Consider the following 22,767-nt stretch of genomic DNA (forward strand, 5'->3'; position numbering starts at 1 on the left):
GTGATTTTCTCAGGCGAAGAATTTACATTCTGAATAAATATGGAATTACCATCTTAATGGTGCTTCCCCATGAACACATTTTTGAGGAAAGTGGACGCTTTGGCCAAAGGTGCTATCCAGAAGTGAGGAGGCTGGCGTGGGTTGCCAAGCACCCAAACCCTGCAAAGCCAGTTCCTCCAGGAACCAGGATGTTGAGAAAAAAGCAGGGCGAGGGCGGCACCCCCAAAGCTGACTCTAATGAAGCCTCCAGGAAGAAAGGTGGAAAGAGGGGGCGAGAGCACCTGACACATGAGGATGTCTGGGGCGAGAAAAAGAAGACGGGGACGAAAGAGGTAGAGGGCTCGGGTTTTTCAGAGAGCAACGGTACCCACCTATTCGTTGATACTGTCTGTGGAGAAGATGGCCATCGCCAGATCTGAACACCCGGACAGGAAACGGACGGAGGCTGAAGCCAACAAAATCAAGGGGGAGCTGTCCAGGTGGGCCATTCGTGGCAAAGACATCAAGATAAGCAGCTGCCATCTTGAAGGCAGAGCCTTGGTGGTTGGCTGTGCTAATGCAGCCACAGGAGGATTGGCTGGTCAAACAAGTTCAGGAGCTGAGTCCTTTCGGGGAAATCTTGCTACAGCTTGCTCCAGCCAGAGACCTTGTGAAAGCTGTGAAGGTATCGGGCGTTTGTTCCCATCTCAACGGGGGCAATAACCAAGAATGACGTGATGCAGGGCCTCAAGCTCCAGAATGACCTTGACACGGACCACTGGGCGGTTGTCGGGGGAAACTCAAACCCTGACAGACAATAATTCCTGGTCATGATAATGGCAACATACAGTCAAAGAGAATGCTGCAGACACCTACCGGATGCGACCTGGTGGTTGGCTTCATCAGCGGCCACTGGTTATTCCGCGGACATCCATACAAGGTGGGAATTCAAGTTGAAAGCCTCTTATGTAGGGAATGTGGTGAGGAGGAGGAGACAGCCTTCCGCATGATATTTTTATGTGCCCAGCCCTACAAGGTCTGCGTATGAGTAGGTACAACCATTGTACCTACTACTACTGTAGGCTACAGTAATTAACTTTTCCGGACACCAGCTGATTATAATAATGTTTATTTTAACCCCGGTATTTCATAAACATATATCAAATTATCAGTGAAAAATTTTTCAAAACTAAATCTAATCAACTTTTTTTGCTCAGAAATGTATAAGCCATGGTTTTATTCATGATAAAACCATAGCTTAACATGTTTAACCTAAAAAAATAAAAGATATTCTGTACATAAAAAAATAACACTTGGTAACATGAATGTTACTAATCAAATCACAGTCATTAATTCTAATAGGTCACACTAAGCTTAATTCTAAAGATAAAATCACAAACAAAGTTTGATGATAAGTAGTCTAATGATAGTGTAAGTATGTATAAGCATTGACTAAGGAAACGTATAAGTATTCCAGTGACAGTGAGTGGTTTAAAACATAAACATAACCTGTTGGAGAGAATTTGAGTACCAATAGTGATTGTCTAATCGTCTGGTAAACATTTATTTTTGGAACTATACTCAGTTTACAAAATTAAAATTTACGGTTTTGGTAGAAGAAATCTATTCCCTACGCTTTATCTTAGTCCAACAGCTGAAGTTTGTTTGCCAAACAGCCAATCAGCTGCAACATAGGCATTAAGCAAAAAAGTAGTGAGGGACTTTCCCTCAAATCGCCTAAAATGTGTGAACGGACTATAGTAACGTATTATACTGTTGCTTAGTATCTAAGATGGACACAGTGTGAGGTAAAATAATGAGATCTACAAAGAAAGTATTCTATGTACATTTTATTTCTATATTATTTAAAAACTTCAGAACAATAACTTTTCAGATGCAGATTTATATTGGTTTAGCTTTTCTTCACTTTCCTCTGAAAAAGAATGAGTCGATTAGATAAATTAAATTAAGAGCAACAGAAAGATTCAGGGGGATTCAGGAAAACAGAGTGTATTCAACTTTTCTACGACCAAAGCCACTGTAACTGTACTTCAATCAAGCTCTAATATTCGGTAACAGAAGAATTGTTTCCTTCAATCTTCAAGTAAAAAAATAAGAGTTAGAATGTTGGTTGATGAGGAGATAGTAGGTACTATAATGTCCTTTAAGTTTGGAATGTTACACAATCTGTACAAGGGATAAATCAGCATTTTACAGTGGCACAATATATCTGTGGTTCAATTGAACGAAGTTCTTTTTATTCATGTTGAAGCCTTCCGGAATTGGTAATCAATTATAACAGGTTACGTACCTTGACGTCCACAATTCCTTTGTCAAACTTCTGATGACTAGTTTCGACTACTAAGTAGTCATTTTCGAAACAGAACGTTAAAATATTTCATTCATTGAATGTAGTCAAATCTTCTTAAATACGTTGAACACAAACACAACACAGCCACGGTAGACATTTAACATAGTTGGCCGGCCGGCGCACGTCACTCTTGGCTATACGGAGTCCAAGGGTACTTTGGGATTTTTATAGGCTATGGACTAGCAGTTACCCAACACGCGTTGCTGCGCTAACAACTATTATTTTAAATGGTAATTTGTTCTTTACAATCTATATCTTTATAGGTGTATGAATATATAAGTTTTTACTTTGATAAAGGTTTTTACTTTTTATCTTTACATATTTAATACAGTAGGGGAGAATTTAAACGTTGTTGAGTGCACAGGTGTGCCGCCATTGGGGTTTAATATATTTGGACTTATCTAAAAGTAAAATAGTTTTCTGTACTGCATTCTGTGGAAATATTGTGGCACTATTCCAAATCATGACTAATACAGAATGTTGTGATTATTCAAACCAACAGTTGTTGAAAGTAAACATCTGCTTTCAAATAAATAATCTGCTGATTTATTTGTAAACATTGTAGTTGCAAAAGTCTGACATTGGACCCCTTATAACCCTCTGGAGCAGAGACCGTTCTAACAAGAGAAACACTGTAGCTGTTTGGCTCTAGGTAAACTGTGGTACTAGGTAAGCTAAGAATTCGACAACCTAAACTTACCTCGGCTGTTGTTGAATATATCCTCAATGGCATTTTTATAATCCTTTAATGTGGCGGCGAGCTCCTCAGGAGGGTTCTTGAGGTCAACATCGGGATGTGTTCGGCTCAGAAGATTATTCACGTTCTTGTAAGACTGGTTTGCCTCCCACTCGTAACACTCCATGTCCTCCAGAGTTTTATCCTTCTCCCAGCTTTCGACCCTCTGAAAACACGGAAAACAAACAAATTTGCATTTTCAATACCTGAGAGTAGAGTATGGTCATAAAACTTTGATAGTTGATCAAAATATGAGTAGGCATACAATATTCTTTAACTGTACTCCCAGCCTAGTAACTTCTGAGACTTTTTTTGTAGGAAGAAAGGCACGAGTCTGGGATTTTTTTACATTCTTCAGGCTAGACCTATGGGTTGCATCATTATCTCTTAGAAAATCCATTTTTGATTTGGCGGGATTTGAATTTGGGACCTCTGTGACTCTACCAATAGACAAGCTCGCTCCCCAACACTAGTATAGTGGTCAGTACCCCCCCCCCCCCCACCCCCCTGTCACTTCAAGACATTGGAGATATTGGATTTTTAGAAAAAGTTTAAAAAAAGAACCAAAAACTCAATCGATTTGTATAATATATTTTTTTGTTTTATATTTAGGATCATTTCCGTGCTTTCCTTTAGCTGAACTCACAGTATAGTAAATATTTCATTTTGTTTTAATAAATAAAAAATATTATACTTGGTAAAATTTAATGACGCTGGAATAATACCTCCTTAATTTTAAAATAAACAGTTAGTAGGCTACTGACCCAGCATTCGTAAAAAGGAACAGTTAAAAGGTACCCAGATCATAATAGAGCATATAGCACATAGAGCACAGTCATAATACTATTTCCTGAGTCTCCCTAGTTTTAATTTAAACTAGCTGTTACCCACGGGTTTTACCCCGTTTGACTTCATAAGTATAATGAAACTATTGGTTGGTTAAGTTTTTAAGCTGAAATAAACAAAACAGAATACAGTAATACAAACAAATAATCACACCTGATTTAAAAAAATAACATACAAAAGTACAGCTGAGGTATTTTTAACACTAGGGTGGTCTGCCGTTACACTTTAGACGCATAAATGAGCGAAGCATTATTTAAAGATTGTCAATGGCTAAAGCAGATAACACCCTACAAAATGTTCCCTTTCAACAGATTCACCGTTTGTTTGCCCGATATTATTTAAGTTCTAAAGAATGACAAATTTATCTGATAGTTCATACTGTACCTTTGTAGTGAAACTGGCCATCCTAACCATCTGCTTGTACTTTGTAAATGCGCATAGCGGGATGTACTCGTGCAATCAACATTTGTTCTACAATCGTCAGGTCAGTTAATTCGTTCGGGACACTTGACACATCCATATTATTTAACGCCGTGAATTTAGTTGCATTTGAACGACAACGTGAACAAATCGGTGATTGGTTTGAAGCTGTTAGTTGTTGGCGATGACAGTTAGTGCAAGTGTAAAATTTTAGTGCATCTAATTCATGTTGGAATTGATTAGCTAACTGCCTATAGTAGCACACCTACTCAGTTATCAATCACAAAAATATATTTTTCGTCGTACTGCAGCAAAAACATCCGTTTTAATGCATGGGTTGTTGTGTGGTTGTGGGTGTTTTATCGTATCAGCTTCTTCCGCCACTGCTTTATCTGGTTCTTCTTGTTCACGACGCCACTCTTTTACAATTACAATATTTGCATTATTAGTGCGACGACCAATATTACAACGTGGCCTTTGAGGCGTGCTCAAAACAAATATAGCAAAACTGTTACTTCCATTGATAAACTGTTACATTCCAACTTTAACCTAGGATGAAAGTAAACATTGAAATGTAAACAAAACAGTTACAAACAATTAACATATGTTTATCTTATTTAAATGAAACGAGATAAACCCATATGTCATAAACCCAATATAGTTTTTATTTCAACTAACATTAAAATAACAAGCGAAATTGCGTGACCCGTAAAATAAAATCCAGAAGGAAATTCGCAAATATTTTTTACCAAAACATTGTGCTCAGTATTCTTTAGCTGTTGGCCAAATTTCATATCAATTGGCCAAGCCATTACATTCTGATGCTCTTACAAAGAAGTTACAAAGTGAGGGAAAGTGAGCTTCGCTCAATTAGGTATATGGAAAGTTCCCTTTGGAAAGCAATTACGACCTTATAGGGTAATTTATGAAATAACGGATAGTTTTGCGCAAGGTTTCTCGTCATGACGAACATTTTAAGTAGGCTATATGGTTTATGGGGGTGTGACTTGTAGTTTTCTCAAAAGTTCATGGGTACTTTGGGCTTTATATATAGATTTAACAGTTAATACTGACCCAGGATTCGTGGAATAGAGCAGTTAGAAGGTACATGGCGTAGTCATAGTTTTGTTGCCGCAACGGGCATCTGTCGGCGGTGATTGTGACAACATCCGTCTTCTCATCATAGTGATCTTGTAGCAATCGAAGAATCTTATCTTTGGCATGCTTATCAAGCGGAAGCCTGTTCAGTTTCAGCTGCAATAAACTTAAATTTAGCCAGCTCAGTATTCCTAAACTCCCTTATTTAATACTAACAGATATCCCTCTTATTTAATAAATGTAAATAATGACAAAACAAGGTTAATTACAAGTCTATCCTAGTTTTAGATTTATTAAGGAAATTGACAGGAAAGCAGGCTTACCTTTAAATAAGTCCATAGAGACACACATATATATACAACAAAAAAGTAAATTTTCAGAAATTGGAGAGCTCTTAGGAGGGTTCTCCAGTGTTTGAAAATGTCTACTTTTATGTTGTATAAATTTGTGGATCTACGGACTTCTTTAAAGGTAAGCCTGCTTTCCTGTCAATTTCCTTGATAATTCCTGGAAAATTCCCTATCTTTTAACTAGTTTTAGATTTGTTTCAGGAGCAACATTTTACTCGTAATGACTGGATGAGCTTTTTTCATCTGCATTTAATATTTACAAATCTGTTCAACAATATAATATCTTTAAAATCCTATAGTAATAAGCTTCTACAGATGTAGTAAACTGCACCACCATAGTCTATCGGGATGACTATGCATGCAAACCTTTTGATTTACTACCCCATACTTAATTCATACAAACATAGGGTTCCTTGAAAAGTGTCACTAACAATACTACGTAATTATTAGCAACCTGATTGCTCACTACAGATTCAAGCTACGGTAACTTTAACTCCAACTTTAATTATCCAAACTCTAAGTACCGGAATCACCAATTAATTATCCAAATCACTTACAGAAAGTATTCTAAATCCTAAAACCACAGCAATAAGAATTGTTATTAAAGGAGACAGAAGCTTTGTAGCAACAACATCCTGCTTGTTTCCCATTATCATCGTCTTCCATGATCGCAACTAAATCTTTAATATCTCCCCAAAGTGAGGTAAATAATTGATCACCAATTGCAAACCCAAGGTCTAAATTGTAGGTTGGTTTTCTTGCCTACAGTAAGGGCCGGTACACACACACCGAATTGGACGCATGTGAGTACGACTGTTCGTGTCGTGCTGGCATACGACAAAGTCGTGTTACCTCATGACAGTTGTCGTATCGGTATACGACTTAGCAAACACAACAGCGAACTCTACTGGCTTTAGGACTACTCATTTGTGAGGATGTCGCTGGAGGAAGAGGTTCTCCTTCTCTTGTTAAGGAGAAAGCGTCGACGTAGAAGAAGAAGAATCCAAACAGATCCTTTTTTACTTGAGAGAAGGACAAAAGGACTGTTTGGTGTATCGTTTGACTAATTGAAAAGTGATGGGAAACATTTTTCATTTCCCAAACATGGGAAACAAAGTTTTTTGGATATTTCAGAATGTTGCCAATGTCATTTGACATCCTGTTGGATACTATTAGGGGCAAAATAAGAAAATTAAACACGTAAATCAGATTGGCTATTATTACGTTATGACTATTATTACATGAGATTGACAACCCTAAGCCGCGCAAAAAGCGTGATTACGCGCAAAACGGCAACACTGCTGGCGGGGCAGGGTCTGAGTTTCCCAGCGTGGCGCCCCGCAGTCGTGTCCTGAGACGCATTAGTGTGTATACACCAACGCGACAGCCGTATAACACCATGTCCCACTTCGACTCAAAACAGTCGTGAGCCCATATGACCCGACTTGCCTGTCGGACCCCAAGTCGGTGTAGGGCGCAACTCAAAATTTGTCGTCCACGACTTCTGTCGCACTAGTGTGTACACCCCCATGCGACTTCCATTGCCTACTTTGTTTCTCTACTTGTCGTGCAGATATACGATTTCTTGAGTCGTACAGGGGCACAACAAAAGTCAGTGTGTGTGTACCGGCCCTTAGCACATATAAACAATAGTAGGCGTGACTGTGATTGATGTTTCTGAACCACTGCTAACCCTGCCTCCAATCAGACTAAGAGTGTCTACAAATCTAGAGGGTCTAGACTGTGTACAGGGTAGACTGTATAGAGACAAATGGGTCTATTTTTAATGTCTGTTGTTAGTTTTTAACAAAAAACCAAAACCGAGAATTGATCGAAAATGTTGGTCTTAGTTTATTTGTTGCTATGCAATCATTTTGCCGAAATCATGGAAGACAATTATGTTAGCGATCACCGATCACAGGTACATCCACAACTTTTCCGCAGTATTTCTTCGGGATGGAGGGAGATGATTATGACAGTGCAGCACGATCACATATTATAGTATTGATGACATAATTAAGTTATTTATTATAAATGCACAGATCTAAACAACTTAGAATTAGTGTGGCTTACGCTAAATTATAAGCAGGTAATTTTTATTGTATCCATTCAAAACAAAAAATTATTGTAACCGACAATTGATAAAAATTTCACGGATTTATCACTAGTTTTTCTCTTTTAGGGGTTTGTGGTTTCTTTGAATGTTCCATTTGTCAACAAACATTATTAGTAGTGGATGTGAACAGTACCAGAAAGAATAATACAGGTAAATTATCAGTGACAACACAGGGACATGAACCCACAACATCGCTGCCTTGGTTCTCAAGTATCTTTCTTTATATCATTTTAACTAATATAACCATTCGCTTATTATGATACTAAGAGATACACTGCATATTGTAATAAACAGTACAATATTACACCCTTAATTGCAGTAATTGAATAAATACAATTAACTTACGAATGTACAAAAACTACCTTGATTGTCACAATCCTGGCGAGGGGGTCTCTGATGGTGGGAGAGGAATGGCAGTAATCTGATGATATAACCTCTACAGGGAAATGATCTTCGCACTTCTCATCTGTTTCAAGCCCCACTGGCCATGGCGTACAGAATTTCTTAAGAGCTTCGCAATGCTTCTCGATAGCAGGCGGTGTGAGATGAAGAAAGTTGGGTATTTTCATGAGTTCCGCGTTACCAAATTTGCCAGGTGCTGCCTTCTTCTTGCCGTGGCCTTGGCGGATGGGAAGTGGCACCACAGCAGGGTGAAACGTACGAGGTCCAGGCCAAACTGATGTCCAATCCTGGTCTTCCTTCATCAAGGTTGTTCTGCAAAAAGAAAACTAGCTAGTAAAAAATGGCATGGTACAATTTTAGCGAATTTCCCATATAGGCATAGGTAGGCCTATCCCATATAGTAAGCTACAACTGTGGTGAGAACTACACCAGGGACCCCTTTACTTTATTGTTTTGATGTCCCCAGCGGCCAAAAGCACTATCCGTTCAGATTCATTTATATTTATTTCATATACAGTGGAGTCACAATAATCCAAACTTCAGTAATCCGATAATCCGCTTAATCCAAAACCTAAAAAGGAGTTTTTTATTTTTTTTTTTCTTTTCTTCAGCTGTCATCATCATTTTTTGTTTGTGATGACAATTAGTTGTATCTCGTCGAAGTATTCTGTAGCGTCCGAGCGGCCAGGCGAGATAGACATGTTGTAGTAGGCCAATGGGCCAAGTTAACATTGTGTGTTGTTGTTTCATTATTATGTGTATTTTAGTAAACATCTATATATTAATTTGAAACTGTTTTTCTTTGTGACAGCTATTTTGAGAGAACGGCTGGACGTAGAAACTCGGTAGAGGTGTCTAAAGAAAGGTCCAGGTCTGTAGATGAGCCATCAAAAAAGAAACATGGAGAATTCCCTCGGGGCTCTGCCCCAGTGGCCTTTAAATTCCCATCCCATGTTATTCTTATGGAGGAAAACGAGGTTTTTGTCACAGCTAATTTGAGAGAACGGCTGGCCGTAGAAACTTGGTAGGGGTGTCTAAAGAAAGGTATTGGTCTGTAGGTGAGCCCTCAAAAGAGAAACGAGGTAAATTTCCTTGGGGCTCTATTAAAGGGGGGGCTCTGATCTATTAAAGAGGTACCTAATAAAACTATGAAGGTTCAACAAAAATACTTTACTAAAAAAACAGATTTATCATCCTGTAATCTTACTAATATCTAACAAAAAACCACTAAGTGGTAACACTTCCCCCGCCAAGTCAGCAACCCAAAAAAGACAATAAATCACCACTTTTCCGCCAAGTAAAACAATGTAATGTATGTAAGTTTGGCAACTTGGCGGCAGACTTTTGCTTGTTTTTTTTCATTAAAGTTACGTTGGTGGATAATTTCACAAATCAACTTCTCTAATTAATTAGTCCAACTAAGTATAATAATTTCGAGGTAATCAGTAAATATAAAACCATCACTATTATGATTTTATGAAATGTGACACAAATAAGGTCAAATTTTGTAAAATAAGCTCTCATCTAGCAATGTACTATTGGGAGAGATACTTGCTCAATGAAACTAATTTTATGGTATTTTTTAAAGTGATCAAGCAAAAGTCTGCCGCCAAGTGGCCAAACTTACATACATTACATTGTTTTACTTGGCGGAAAAGTGGTGATTTATTGTCTTTTTTGGGTTGCTGACTTGGCGGGGGAAGTGTTACCACTTAGTGGTTTTTTGTTAGATTGTATTTATTTTTGTAGAAAATTAACAGTTAAAATAAAAATCCTCTTTTCTCTTATATATAGACCAGGGCACGACTACACATAAAATGCATTGGTGTTACATAAGTGTTCCGATAATTAAACCCGTATATCTAAAGACTAGTGTAAATTGAGCCCTTATTAGAGAAGTAAAAATGTAATCAAACAGATTAGGTTTGTTAGAAATAGCATAAGGCAAAACAAATATTGAAAAACTCATTTTTATCCTAAATTTACATATCACTTTTTACATTCACTTTTTTGCTTGTTTAACATACGTAGACGGATTTTCCCGATTGTTTTATTTGTTTTAGTGTATCAAAACATAAAACTAACCTTATTTAGTTAAATAAATTTTGGCAATATTATGAAGAAACAATGTTAAAACTAACCTTAGTACTAGTACTAAGTTTCAAGTTCCTAGGTTTCATATGTTTTGATAAGTAGTATTAAACTGTTAAAAATGACGAGCTGCTGTACCAGTGTACCATCGGTACACTGCATTTTTCAATGGAAAGTATCGGGGAATATCACTGCTCTAAGTAATTTTAAATAGTAAGTAGCTCAAATCATTCGGTATACCTGAAAAAAATACTTTATAAAAGTTTTAAAATAATTTTTCAGCTGATCCTATGAATTTCTCTAACATTTTAAATTAATTGAGATTTAATCGCAGCTGATCCTTCTTTTGTTTTGATTTTAATCCCATGTTATTTAAATGGGCCAAAATCGTACTTTGAGGGCTTGCCAAGGGTTTATGGGTCAACGCACCGACTTGTGACCCTCAAAAGGCACATCTACACGCTAAGGGCTTTCAAACAACATAAAAAACATTAAAATTGAGCCAGTGGTTTGGGCTGTAGGTCCGTCAACATTTAAGGAGAAGAAGGAGAACACGGAAAATTTGTGAATTTTCAAACTAGTTTTTCTTGGCTCAAACACAACCTTTTTTTAAATTCTTTTTTTTATTTTGCCAAGAATGATTGCCCCTATCCAGTGGATGAACAATTATTTTAATAGCTTTTGTTTCTTCAGAGCTATAGACGAGTAAAAAAGCCACTTTGTCACGTCATGTATATATACACTGCAGCAGCTGTGTACCGCTGGGGGACTTGGCGGGGCGGAACGCTGCCGCGTTCCTTAATTATAAATGTGAAAGTTTGTGTGTTTGTTTGTTTGTTTGTTTGAAGTTCAATCACACATTAACGACTGGACGGATTGGGCTGAAATTTTGCATGATGATAGCTCACATGCCCGATTAACATATAGGCATATTTTTCTCTGAAAAATCCTTTCGGGCTCCGCCCCAGTGGCTCTGCAGTTTCCCATGTTAACCTTATGAGTATTCATATTTAAAGGGAATTAAAGAATTTTGTCAGCTGTTTCAACTAAAAAAGTCGGTTCTATGATATGAAAAGCATTAAAAAGTTATAAGATTTACCAACAGGGTGCAGCACTATTATTTGTTTTGCATTTACCATAACTACAGCAAGCAGCAACAAAAACTGTGATATGCAATGAGAACTGTCAAAGTAGGATTGTTTACAGTTATGTTTATGTTTTTAATTTCATGAATAATTTGTGATATTTTGCAAACTTTTAATAATTTATTCTTCTCTATTGTTTAGGTTGAAGTGGTAGAACATTATGACTATGGTAGATATGTAATACTATGGCATAACGTAAATTTAAATAAGCAAATTTTATCAAACGGTGTCCTCCCCCATTGAAAATGCAAATGCAAAGCTCGAGTATAACTGCAATAAGCGTTTTATACTTATATGCCGACCCCGTACGAAGTTCGGGTACTCTGCTAGTATTTTATATATATGTAGCTATATCAACATTTTAAAAATAAACATGGGAATTGGTGTTTGAATGAAAGTGCTTCAATCTGTTATCCACAGTCATGACCCGACCCAGTGGTGGTTCCAAGGGAGGCTACAGGGGCCTCCCCTGTAAAGAAAGTACCAAACGGTTTTTAGGAGGATATGGCCGTAGCCTACAGTATGGTTACAAATTTATGAATGCAATCGTCATAGTTTAAATTTGTATGTACTTACTTATGACGAACAACAGGTTATGAAATGAAATGAAATCAAATCAACTTTATTCATACTTTGCAAACATGTGCACGAATGGCGTCATTACATTGGATCAAAATCATAATGCTTAATCCTAAAAAAGTAAAAAAGATATAATCACTATTGAAAAAGTTCTTATTCTAATATATTATGTAAGAGGAAAAATTTGTTCTTTGAATACAGGGGATTGGTTAAAAAGTATACATTTTTAGATTATTTTTAAATTTTGTAGTCCTTGTGTAGTCCTTTAGTTTTGTTGGAAGAGCATTGTAACATTTTATACCCATATACATTGGTTTTTTTTTCCAAAAAATCTTAATCTATGTGAAGGTGTTGCATAGTTATTTCTGTTTCTGGTACAATATTGATGAGAATCCCCTACCAGTGAGACATTATTTGAATTTTTGACAGTATATAATATACATTGATAGATATAATAGCTATATACAGTCATTATGCCTAGTTCTTCAAATTTTTCCCTAACAGAATCTTGCCAACCCAAATTTAACATAATGCGTATTGCTCTTTTCTGGAGAATTAAAATTTTGTCTAAATTAGCTTGTGATGTTCCTCCATAAATACTTATACCAAAAGATAAATGTGAGTGAATATGAGCAAAATAAACCAATTTTAAGGATTCAAGTTTACAAAATTTTGATAATCGATAAAGTGCAAATAGGCCTGTTGACATTCGATTTGCCACATGATCAATATGATCATTCCAGCTTAATTTACTGTCTATGTATAATCCTAGAAATTTAGTGTTCTCAACAATTTGTATATCTTCACCGGCTAATTTTAGTGCTGGGTAATCTGAATTGGTATTAGTTTTTAGATTAAAGCGTGTAAAATTAGTTTTGGAAAGATTTAGTAATAGCTGATGATCTGAAAAAAAGTTATTGATGTTCATCAAGTTATCGATGGCAGATTTTTCTATCTCATGAACAGATTTTCCGCTTACAAGAAGATTAGAATCATCGGCATATAAACAGATGGTATTCATTGTTGAATTTGAAATAACATTGGGTAATCCATTGATATATGTAAGAAATAGTAGAGGACCCAAAATAGAACCCTGTGGTACACCATGTTTAATTGTTCTCAACTGCGATCTTGTTTTAACCATCTGGTTATGATTGTTTAAGTGTGTAATTTCTACAAACTGTTTCCTATTAGTTAAATATGATTGAAACCATTTTAGTGAAATTCCTACAACCCCTAGTCCTTCCAATTTTTTTAACAATTTATGATGAGATACACTGTCAAATGCTTTGCTTAGGTCCATAAATATTCCAATTACTTTATCTCCCCTATCTACAGAATCAATTATTGACTCAATATATGTAGCAGCCGCTGATATTACAGAATGGTTTGATCTAAAACCGTGCTGCTCTTTATCGAGTAGATCATTACTTTCTAAAAAGTTAACGAGCTGATTATACATAGCTTTAATGGGAGTTTTGATTGGAGACAGTTTTAGGCGTTTAAAATAGCTTTAGAAAGTCACTAATATACTTTTAAAATATTAAAAAAATTTCCGGGGAGGACCCCCAGAACCCCCTCTTATTACCCCCCAAGCCCCCCGGGAGCCCCCCTTGACAATGTCCTAGAACCACCACTGACCTGGCCCCCCCCCCCTGAAAGTTTGTCCTGGCTACGGCCTTGATGATCGGAATATGGGGACAGGGTTTTTAGAAAGTTTTATTTTATAGGATAAATTATTTTTCCATTTTGACCCTCAATTTGACATTTTGGTAAATTTCAAAATTTATTTATTTCATTCAAAGTTACAAATATTTTGCTAAGGAACAAACCTTATAACATTCATTGTAGCAGCATCTAAACCCAAATGTGTTGTGGATGCGCCGAGAATCAAACCCATCCCTCCTACACCCAAGTCTTATCGAATTATGGTCTAATGTTTTTCAGTTAGTCCACAGATTAAGATTTCTTCTGTATGATATCTAAAGTTATGGAATTACATGGATGGATAGTGTTGCGTTTTGGATAATCGTGTTGGACATTTAGCAACCGCAGGGTTTAGAAGCTAAAAAACCGCAATTTGTTTAACTCTAACTCCTATCGTAAGGCCTACAATTTGAATTTATCATCACTATTTTTACTCAGTTCTATCAAGAAGATTTTGCAGTTGTTCACGGTAATGAACATGTTAAACTGGCACATCACTGGCAGATGGGTTTTTTGGATTTTTTGCAGCACTCCAACCATAGGACATATGCTACAATTGAACTAAACAAGGCGAGGGAGTGCCATTTACCAAAGACAGCCATTCAAAAATCTCCTGCATCTACTTAAATAATTTAAAACAAAACATTATTCTAAGAAAGTTGGAGGGATTTAATTTGAAAAATAAGATTTTATAGTACAGTAAGGGTAGCCTTTCATATCTGTAGTCAAAAACAACCGAATCGAAAATATTTATCGATATTTTCATTCGGTTGTTTTTGACAACAGATATGAAAGTCTACCCTACAGTAACACTGTTTGGAAAAAAACTATCAGCAAGCTATAAAATAAATACCTTGGTGGAGGTACCTCAAACTTGGTTCTCTGTTGTCGTGATTGCCGCTTTTGTCTCACAGTCACTTTTTTGAGATCTAATACTCTAAAATCATCTGTGAAAAATATATACAGTTAGGCTTAATCGTTACTTAATAACTAAAATTTAAAATGTTAACTATACAGTGTTGTAACTATTTATAAATAGTAAAAGCTAAATCAAGTAAAAAGTGTATTATTTCATTAACATAAAGAATTGAAACTAACATAAACAATAACGATTCAAACAATAAAGATCATATGATCAGCTGGTAATTAAAATGCAGTCTAATTTATTTATTTCACTAGCTGTACCCGCTGGCTTTGCCCCGTTTAACTTCATAAGTATTCGCATGGCTCATTCACGTCCTGGTTGAAGTTCGTTCGCTACGCTCACTCACCTTTAGGTTGAAGTTCGTTCGCTACGCTCACTCACCTTTTGGTTGAAAATTAGCTGTTGTCATAAATTTAAAAAAAAAGGTTGGAGCTCGTTCGCTGCGCTCACTTGCCTTCAGGTTAGCTCGTTCGCTACGCTCACTCACCTTTTGGTTGGAAATTAGCTGTTGTCATATAAATTAAAAAAAGAATAATAGTGCTGCGCCCTGTTGGTAATCCTTGTAACTTTGATGCTATTGAACATCATAGAACAGAACCAACTTGTTTAATTGAAACAGCTGTTAAGATTCATTAATTCCTTTTAAATATGAAAAAGCATAAGGTTAACATGGGGAACTACAGAGCCACTGGGGCGGAGCCCGAAAGGATTTTTGAGATAAGAATATATGCTTTAATTTTAATCGGGAATGTGAGCTATCATCATGCCAAATTTCAGCCCAATCCGTCCAGTAGTTTATGTGTGATTGAGCAACAAACACACACACACAAACTCACAAACTTTCAGATTTATAATATCAGTAATCCGTGGAATTACCCACTACTTTGTGGGTAATTTTAGGTGCATTGGGTAAAAATTGTGTGGGTAAAAGTGGGTAGTTTGGATATTTGAGATTTAAATGTGTACTTTGATTTTAATCTAGTCAATATACATATATTTTTTTCTATTCAAAAGAACCCATAAATTATTTTAACAATATAGTTATTAACTTATTGCCTATGTGTGAAACTGAAAAGCCTTTCCAGTTTTGATTTTGAAAAAAATGATACTAGACAATGAGCTATTAGAAGTCGTAGGTATATCTAGCGCTTGTACCAGAATGGAGTGTTTAAATATAAAAAAAGTCGTTCCAAAATTAAGGTTGGTAGCGTGGGCATATTAGCATAGTGTCTTAAATGTTTGATTTTGAAACACATAGAAGACATAATATATCTACTATCAGTGGCTGTTCCCAGGGGGGGGCTTTATGGGGTGAAGCCCCCCATGATATACAAAAGCATTAAAAAGTTATAAGATTTACCAACAGGGTGCAGCACTATAATTATTTTTGCATTTATGTCAAAGTAAGATTGTTTACAGTTATGTTCATGTTTTTAATGTCATGAATAATTTGTGATTTTTTTGCATATCTTTAATATAAATTCATTTTTAATTATTGTTTAGGTTAAGTGGTAGAACATTATGTCTACTGTAGATGTGTAATACCATAGTATACCATCAATTTAAAGAAGCAAATTGTATCAAACTTTGTCCTCCCCCATTGCAAATGCAAAGCTTGAGTATAACTGCAATAAGCATTTTAAACTTATATGCCAACCCCGTACGAAGGACGGGTACTCTGCTAGTTTAGTCATAAAAGAAAGGTGGTTTTTGGACACAGTAGACACAAATAGCAAATTTTCCTGGTAAAAAAACCTGACCTTAATAAAACAATACTGGTAACAAAACATACAACTTTAATACAATTAATTACCTAGCTATCAAACAGAAACCATACCAATTAACTTAACTTACTTATGGTACTATTAAAATAAGATAAAATCTACTTGATTACAATCCAACCGAAAATATTAGTTCAATTGGTTGATGCGGACAATTCGACTAACTTATGACAAACGATTCAACCAGTAGTGTCATATAGGCCTATCAAAGTGTTTCCCTAGGATTTTAAGTGTAAAAATACTTAGGGTATGGCCTAGCCTACTTAAGTATAAGCACAGAAGACATACTACTATAACCCAGAATGCTAACCGCATGTTAAAAAGCGTGAAGTACTCGGATGCTGGTGGCGCTGCCTACGAATTGACGGGCAAAGCTCTCTCCGAGTACTTAACGCTTTTTAACATGCGGTTAGCATTCTGGGTTATAGTAGTATTAGTATGTTTTCTGTGGTAAGACACATGGGATGAGTTGATTGGTGTGAACCTGGCAATAACTCCAGCCATAAGTAGTGCGCGCGCCCGAAAAATCTATTGCTGGCCGATTTGCGGCGAAATACGGCCGCGTAACATAATACCGATGATGTCACCAGATAGAGGACAATTTAACGGACACGACAGTATCAATATCATGTACCTGGCGGATAAGAAAGAGGGGGTAAAGTCAGCAATAAGTAGTGGGCTTGCCCGAAAAAATCTATTGCCGGCCGTTTTGCGGCAAAATACGACCGCGTAACATGAAACCGATAATGTCACCAGATAGAGGACACTTTAACAGACACGACAGTATCAATATCATGTACCTGGCGGATAAGAAAGAGGGGGTAAAATCAGCAATAAGTAGTGCGCGCGCCCTCAAAAATCTATTAATGACCGATTTGCGGCAAAATACGGCCGCGTAACATAATACCGATGATATCACCAGATAGAGGACACTTTAACGGACACGCCAGTATCAATATCATGTACCTGGCGGATAAGGAAGGGGGGGTAAAGTCAGCAATAAGTAGAGCGTGCGCCCGAAAAATCTATTGCTGGCCGATTTGCGGCAAAATACGGCCGCGTAACATAATACCGATGATGTCACCAGATAGAGGACACTTTAACGGACACGACAGTATCAATATCATGTACCTGGCGGATAAGAAAGAGGGGTTAAGTCAGCAATAAGTAGAGCGTGCGCCCGAAAAATCTATTGCTGGCCGATTTGCGGCAAAATACGGCCGCGTAACATAATACCGATGATGTCACCAGATAGAGGACACTTTAAACGGACACGACAGTATCAATATCATGTACCTGGCGGATAAGAAAGAGGGGGTAAAGTCAGCAATAAGTAGAGCGCGCGCCCGAAAAATGTATTGCTGGCCGATTTGCGGCAAAATACGGCCGCGTAACATAATACCGATGATGTCACCAGATAGAGGACATTTTAAAGGACACGTCAGTATCAATATTATGTTCCTGGCGGATAAGAAAGAGGGGGTAAAGTCAGCAATAAGTAGAGCGCGCGCCCGAAAAATGTATTGCTGGCCGATTTGCGGCAAAATACGGCCGCGTAACATAATACCGATGATGTCACCAGATAGAGGACATTTTAAAGGACACGTCAGTATCAATATTATGTTCCTGGCGGATAAGAAAGAGGGGGTAAAGTCAGCAATAAGTAGAGCGCGCGCCCGAAAAATGTATTGCTGGCCGATTTGCGGCAAAATACGGCCGCGTAACATAATACCGATGATGTCACCAGATAGAGGACATTTTAAAGGACACGTCAGTATCAATATTATGTTCCTGGCGGATAAGAAAGAGGGGGTAAAGTCAGCAATAAGTAGTGGGCTTGCCCGAAAAAATCTATTGCCGGCCGTTTTGCGGCAAAATACGACCGCGTAACATGAAACCGATAATGTCACCAGATAGAGGACACTTTAACGGACACGACAGTATCAATATCATGTACCTGGCGGATAAGAAAGAGGGGGTAAAATCAGCAATAAGTAGTGCGCGCGCCCTCAAAAATCTATTAATGACCGATTTGCGGCAAAATACGGCCGCGTAACATAATACCGATGATATCACCAGATAGAGGACACTTTGACGGACACGACAGTATCAATATCATGTACCTGGCGGATAAGAAAGAGGGGGTAAAGTCAGCAATAAGTAGTGCGCGCGCCCTCAAAAATCTATTAATGACCGATTTGCGGCAAAATACGGCCGCGTAACATAATACCGATGATGTCACCAGATAGAGGACACTTTAAAGGACACGACAGTATCAATATCGTGTACCTGGCGGATAAGAAAGGGGGGATAAAGTCAGCAATAAGTAGTGCGCGCGCCCGAAAAAATCTGCGCGACTTGAGTGGCTGCGCATAATAGGATTATAGGCCTAATACTTTATGGTAAAAGTTGGTGATACAAAAGGATCGTCAACCAGTCTAGTCGTAAGTTGTCAGTTGTCACGGCTTTGAATGATCAATTTATTAACATAAAAAACGAATTCTCAACTCTAGTTGACCTCTACAGCGACAGTCTAGCCTCCCTTCAACACAAAATTCTACACGATTAATTAATTCACTCCCAATTATTACACTTATACATCCAAATACAGTTTACACCTTAGACTTGAGGAACTACACTACTATCATCAGATTACAGTTAAAACTCAGACATACTACGCTAAATGGTTCAGATATACATATTATTATAATTGTGATTGTTATTAATATTCTTTATGCATTGTTATGGTTATTCATGGTCATTCTGCATTGTTATTGTTATTGTATGTCATAGTTTTATAGCTGTTATTGTTGATTGATTGTATTGATGCAATTGCTGATGAAATGTTGTTTGTTGTATAGTTTAAGTCAGTCTTGGAGCTTATATAATCTTAACTGATTGTATTAGTGTAAATGGCATTACAGTAGACTCCCTCTAGTTCGGCCACCTTAGGACCGGACCACTGGCCGAACTACAAAACGGCCAGACTAACCGGATGTAGTGCATTTTACATAATCAAAATACAAATAATAGTATTGCGCATTCGTGATATGTTAAGTCAATAACCTTGGTTCAGTAATAAAAACTGTAACGTTTAAAATCACGCCTACTCAAGCAAAACAAAAATTACACAACACTGTACGTACAGCAATAAATCACGTAAAGAACAAAACAATAGAAAGTCTAGTACTGCAAGCTACTGCTACCGTAGTCAGAATAGGCTACTACTACATGTTGTTTCAGAACATAAGAATGTCGATAAAAACATTAGACAACTCATAAAACAGCATAAAATCATAGTACTTAGTCTTAAAGATAATAACGACAGTCGTAAAATAGGATAAAGATAACAAAATGGATGACGTAAAACTCCGCTTATTCTTTCTTCTTTGTTCTTCTATTCTTTCTTTGGTTTCTCTTCATCCACAAATTCAACAAGTTGCCATGGTTACTAATCACCCAATCACAAACTGTTGTGAGATAGCAAGTAAGTGCACAGCAGACATCAGTTGTGTAAAGACTAAAGAGCAAATGAGATGATTGTCAGTGCAAGCGGATAGCTTGACCTTGAAGCTAAGATGGCTATTTCTTTGTTTTGCTTTAATTTATTTTTGTCAAATAAACCATGGTGTTTCAAAAACAATAATGGGGGAACCGGGCGCATAAAAAAATGGTCCGAAATATTTAATTATACACTGCATTTCAACATATAAGACCAAAAAAAACTTTTATAAAATGTTCTCGGTATTTTTGAGGTTATGTAACATAGTTTTACATAGGTAATACTTATTGCTTACTTACTTACTTACTTACTTATTACTTATTGCTGACTTTACCCCCTCTTTCTTATCCGCCAGGTACATGATATTGATACTGTCGTGTCCGTCAAAGTGTCCTCTATCTGGTGATATCATCGGTATTATGTTACGCGGCCGTATTTTGCCGCAAATCGGTCATTAATAGATTTTTGAAGGCGCGCGCACTACTTATTGCTGATTTTACCCCCTCTTTCTTATCCGCCAGGTACATGATATTGATACTGTCGTGTCCGTTAAAGTGTCCTCTATCTGGTGACATCATCGGTATTATGTTACGCGGCCGTATTTTGCCGCAAATCGGCCAGCAATAGATTTTTCGGGCGCACGCTCTACTAATTGCTGACTTTACCCCCCCTTCCTTATCCGCCAGGTACATGATATTGATACTGTCGTGTCCGTTAAAGTGTCCTCTATCTGGTGACATCATCGGTATTATGTTACGCGGCCGTATTTTGCCGCAAATCGGCCAGCAATAGATTTTTGAGGGCGCGCGCTCTACTTATTGCTGACTTTACCCCCTCTTTCTTATCCGCCAGGTACATGATATTGATACTGTCGTGTCCGTTAAAGTGTCCTCTATCTGGTGACATCATCGGTATTATGTTACGCGGCCGTATTTTGCCGCAAATCGGTCATTAATAGATTTTTGAGGGCGCGCGCACTACTTATTGCTGATTTTACCCCCTCTTTCTTATCCGCCAGGTACATGATATTGATACTGTCGTGTCCGTTAAAGTGTCCTCTATCTGGTGACATTATCGGTTTCATGTTACGCGGTCGTATTTTGCCGCAAAACGGCCGGCAATAGATTTTTTCGGGCAAGCCCACTACTTATTGCTGACTTTACCCCCTCTTTCTTATCCGCCAGGTACATGATATTGATACTGTCGTGTCCGTTAAAGTGTCCTCTATCTGGTGACATTATCGGTTTCATGTTACGCTGTCGTATTTTGCCGCAAAACGGCCGGCAATAGATTTTTTCGGGCAAGCCCACTACTTATTGCTGACTTTACCCCCTCTTTCTTATCCGCCAGGTACATGATATTGATACTGTCGTGTCCGTTAAATTGTCCTCTATCTGGTGACATCATCGGTATTATGTTACGCGGCCGTATTTCGCCGCAAATCGGCCAGCAATAGATTTTTCGGGCGCGCGCACTACTTATGGCTGGAGTTATTGCCAGGTTCACACAAGTGATGAGTTGTGCATGTTTAACTTACCAGTTCCTTGTGAAATTTGGGTTGTATCTCTGCTGCTACTTGAGTCCATTATAGTTTTGAAACAAATGTCAAAATCTCTCTCATTGGACAAAATACGATTATAATTAATCTTCAACTTTGATGCTGACAGCACTTTTACTGTATGTTTGCTTATCAGACTCAACATTTTGACGGGCCTCCAAGAGTAACTTAACTTAGGCCTATTTTCTACTTGTCACTCTACTTGTTATGTCTCCTACTTGTTACAGTAGGTGTTCTTCTACTTGGTGTGTTGGAAACTCTTCGGTATTCGAATATCAAAAGGCCTTAAGGAAAAGATGTGATGAAATGCCAAAATGGACTAAAAATTGGGAATAAATCTATTCGAAATCAATTTCCTCGACTTTTTTAATCCAAAACAACCCCTAGATCTAAAATACATTTATTAGATTTGATTTTCTATTAGTCCTATCCTCATTCTTCAGATTCAGAATGAATATTCGGAATAGGAGCTAGGGGGCTTAGGGCCTTCACTAACTTTGATTGAAAAAAAAACAGTGAAAACAAACAAGAAAACTTAACCTAGCCTACAAGTTTTAATTCGACGGTCGCACACGGCACAATCACCATCGCCATCGCCACACACTCGGCAGACAGCTACCAGGGCTACCAACCTACCACCATCTACCTACCACTACCACTACCACCAGTCTATTACCATTGTACCAGCATTGGTCCAATGTCCGTACTCACCTATAGACCCACGGACCACGGCCACCTTTAACTACAAGCCGCGGCCTGGTAGAATTGACAACGTTGCAAGTGGTGTTGTCTAGCACTAGACGTCCCATAACATGGCAGACAGGTGACATCATCTCATTAATTCACTTTTTATTGATTTAAATGTATGAACATAAATTTATATTGTAAATAAAACATACATAATTGAAAACCGAACCAATATGAATAAAAAATCCATGTCTGTACATTTTAAGCGGAACAATATTGTCATGGTCCAGTAACCAATCTTTCGTAAAAAACAAAAGTACCGTACCATATTAGCTCATGATGGAAGGAAAATTATCTGCTTCCAAACAAAACAGCTGTTACACCTGCGACGTTGCCACTTTGAATGCCGCGGCCTGAATTTTTTTTATTTTAGGGTCAATTTCATGATTTGCACTTTACTTTACGGTTCGTTTG

The 22,767-nt window shown here is 37.5% G+C and overlaps 1 protein-coding gene across 1 annotated transcript; it reads right to left on the reverse strand.

Moving 5' to 3' along the window:
* Nucleotides 1-1,810: 1,810 nt before the first annotated feature.
* LOC128994444 (28S ribosomal protein S35, mitochondrial-like) lies at nt 1,811-22,197 on the reverse strand. Its single transcript, XM_054419019.1, has 6 exons — nt 21,586-22,197; nt 14,694-14,787; nt 8,279-8,630; nt 5,427-5,606; nt 3,051-3,252; nt 1,811-1,912 (listed from the first exon to the last, which is right to left on the reverse strand). The coding sequence occupies exons 1-6, from the start codon at nt 21,749-21,751 to the stop codon at nt 1,854-1,856; spliced, it is 1,053 nt and encodes a 350-aa protein (XP_054274994.1). The 5' UTR covers nt 21,752-22,197; the 3' UTR covers nt 1,811-1,853.
* Between the last annotated feature and the right edge of the window lie 570 nt (nt 22,198-22,767).

Source organism: Macrosteles quadrilineatus, unplaced genomic scaffold (genome assembly GCF_028750875.1).
Source record: "Macrosteles quadrilineatus isolate MER2022 unplaced genomic scaffold, UCM_ALF_1.0 Scaffold_5__1_contigs__length_97177068, whole genome shotgun sequence".
Classification (NCBI taxonomy): Eukaryota; Metazoa; Arthropoda; class Insecta; order Hemiptera; family Cicadellidae; genus Macrosteles; species Macrosteles quadrilineatus.